Source organism: Rosa rugosa, chromosome 7, assembly GCF_958449725.1.
Source record: "Rosa rugosa chromosome 7, drRosRugo1.1, whole genome shotgun sequence".
In the NCBI taxonomy this organism is placed as follows: domain Eukaryota; kingdom Viridiplantae; phylum Streptophyta; class Magnoliopsida; order Rosales; family Rosaceae; genus Rosa; species Rosa rugosa.
The window spans coordinates 24,596,333-24,599,361 of NC_084826.1; the positions used below are offsets into that span (position 1 = coordinate 24,596,333).

The 3,029-nt window shown below is 48.0% G+C and overlaps 1 protein-coding gene across 1 annotated transcript; it reads right to left on the bottom strand.

Moving 5' to 3' along the window:
* Positions 1–587: 587 nt before the first annotated feature.
* Positions 588–1,943, bottom strand: LOC133723096 (uncharacterized). The gene has a single exon (XM_062149927.1). It carries the CDS (start codon positions 1,941–1,943, stop codon positions 588–590), a length of 1,356 nt encoding a protein of 451 aa, XP_062005911.1.
* Positions 1,944–3,029: the final 1,086 nt, after the last annotated feature.

Consider the following 3,029-nt stretch of genomic DNA (forward strand, 5'->3'; position numbering starts at 1 on the left):
TCCAAAAGCTCTGTCAAGTCTAACATCAGTTCTGCCATTCGACCAAGTATAGAAAACTCCTTTGGTGTCAATATCCAACATGCCACAAGAAGTACACATTTGCTGGAAATCTCGACAAGCTATAGCATTAGGCACATTTCCTCCCCGTTTTTCATGTGCACCAAGAACACAATTAAAATCACCAAGCATCAACCACGGCCCCTGAATTCCATGTTGATGAATAACCGACAAATCATGCCATAGTTGATGTCGACCCTGAATTGTAGTTCTGGCATAAACTGCTGTAATGGTACAATCAACACCATCGAGAGTGCAAGAAATTGTTATCTGTTGATCAGTTGCAGAGAGAAGAGTGGGCCTGACATCAATGGGACATAACAACCACAGATTTGGGGCTTGTGACCCCCGATCATTAGTAGCACATAAACTAAGATTTAACATTTTCCAGAGAGAGCTGGGAAGAACTTCAGGAACAACAAAAGGTTCCGAAACAAAAACTAATTTAGGCTTATAGCTACGTACCAGATTATTTAATACCCGCTGCGTGTCTTCATTTGCGAAGCCCCGGGCATTCCAGAAAACAATATTCATTTATAAAGCTTTTGCTTTGCCCCCTTGTAGAGAGGACAAACTGACGTTGCTTTACCTGCCTTAGGCTTCAAGACTGCCTCATATTTCTGCAATTTTTTGCTTTTCTTGGAGATGACTGGAGTGAACTCTCCCTCTTCCACTTCCACGGTATGGACACAGGCAGAACTCACTTCATCCAGGGGAACCAACTCTTGTTCTGTTCCCGGCAAAACTCTTTGAAAACCTGGAGGCACACTTAGCGAGGAGGAGGCCTGCACTTCCTCTACTCTTTGCATTTGTGCGTCTACTGCTTGAGCCCTAATGGGTTCTGCAGACGGCTCAATAATCTGTTCAGTCTGCTGTAAGGCATTGTGCTGAGAAACATGGGCAATGGTGCGCGCATCCGGCATAGAGGGTAGGGATTCAAAGCCTGGGATTACAACCTGCGTTGATGTAGATATTGGGACTGCAGCAGAATCAGCTGCAATAGTTTTCCTTGGCTCAGATGGTTGTGCCGATTGCGAACATATAGGGGCTTGGCCAGAGTCACGCTGCTTGCTCTTACGTGATCTAACTTTACGGCGCCTGCGAGTAGTCCGCTCTACTAACCGTCCTCGCAGAGTTGGTATATCAACACTAGCCTCCTGAATAACCTGACAAGAGGAAGCAACATGGCCTACAATCCCACACTTACTACAAACAGCCGGCACTGATTCAAATTCAACTCTAACTATTACCACTTCACCATTGGCTCGAGTTATTCTAAGTTTATCCGGAGGCGATTGCGAGAAGTCTACATCAACTAGGATTCTGGCATATAAACCATTCGTACGATTCTTTGTACGGGGATCGAGCTTCAAAGGAGTACCAATCCCTGAAGCAATTTCGAAAAGGGTTTGCTGATCCCAGTATGCAAAACTCAAATCCCACAAGCGAATCCATACTTGGGCAAAGGAGTTTTTGTACGTTATTGGAGAGAAGTCAGGCGACCACTTGATTAAGCGAAGCATCCCAGAGCTGAGACGGATAGAACCCAAGGACCAAACTCGTTGCATGTCAATCAAATTGCTAAACTGAAGCATGAAAAATCCACGTCCAAGCGGCGCTACAGTCCAAGGATTGAGATTAGACCAAAGCGATTTCAGTTGCTGAACCAATTCTGGAGTTTTGGTTGGTACAGTGGCGCGACCGATCAGATTGGTCTTGCAGCGATCAAGTCCCCAGAGGAATGGCTCTTCAGAAATACGGACAGAGACCAAGCCATCTTCTGTGAAGGGTGCTGGCAGATCAGCTATTGCAAAATGGAGAGGGGAATCAGCGGCTAGGGTGGCTGCATAAGAGGGCTTTGGGGTTATGGGGCTGCCAGCCGCCATGGAGAAGAGGCGGACGACTTCCACAAGGGCTTTGGGGTTATGCTATTACGTTTGACGACTAATTCAAAACAATCTGATTTATAGCTTCTTTCTATGTGAGTAAAAAATAAACCCTAGCAGAGCTCTGCTAGGGCTGAGAGAGCGCTGCCCCCTGGCCTCGCGACTCTGCACCTTCCTCCATTCTCAATGGCAGGCTATTTCGGCATCATCTTCGATGTCATATCAATCGAGTACGGCTGTGGTCGTCTTTCATCATCCTCTGAGTTTCTCGGAGCGATCGCCGCAGGCGCAGTCTTGTACCGCGGCCTTGGTTTTGCCAATCCAATCGGCTTTCGGTGGGAGATCTCTTCCTATTGTGCTTTGCCGGGAGGAGTTTCAGGTCAGATCCATATTTGAAGTTGGTCGTTTACGACCCAAACGTGGGCGACTAAAGCCGGTGTTAGGCGGCTGCATCACCGAGGTGGTAAAGGGCGAGGGTGACCCCGTATGGAGCGAGACGGCGACTGAGTCTTCTCCGGTGAAGGTTGGAGGCATTGCGATTCTGGCATCGTCTGCGGATTGACTCGAAGACGTGCTTTTCCAGGTCAGTCGCTCGATTGCTCTCTGGCTGAGCGACGAGTTGTTTCAAGAGGGGACGGCGGTGTTGCTGCTCAGATCGGTGATGGGTGGGTGGCCTGAGTATTTCCAAACGGGCTCACTCCTCTTGGGTGCCCCATTGCCTGGGTGCGCAAAGTAGCGCTTCTTGGGCTTGGGCTCTTTTTGCTGCATCAGTTTCAATTTTGACTTCGGGTCGGATTTAGATATGCATTTGGGACCCGGGTCGTACCCTAATTTGAATCTTGGATCCGAAACAGCTGCTCATATTGTGCTTGTATTGGTTCTGGTTCTTTAGTTCGTCTGCCAACATCCGAGTTTCTGACACACTCGGTTGCTTTCGATCTCTTGGTGAGCGAATCACCTCTCCTAGGTGGTCATATCATCGGCTACGTACAGTTACAGTTACTCTTCTATTTACACTGCTTTAGTGACATATGCAGTGCAGTGATGCCTTATGGCGTCAAGTCACATGGTTACCTGGTTACCTTT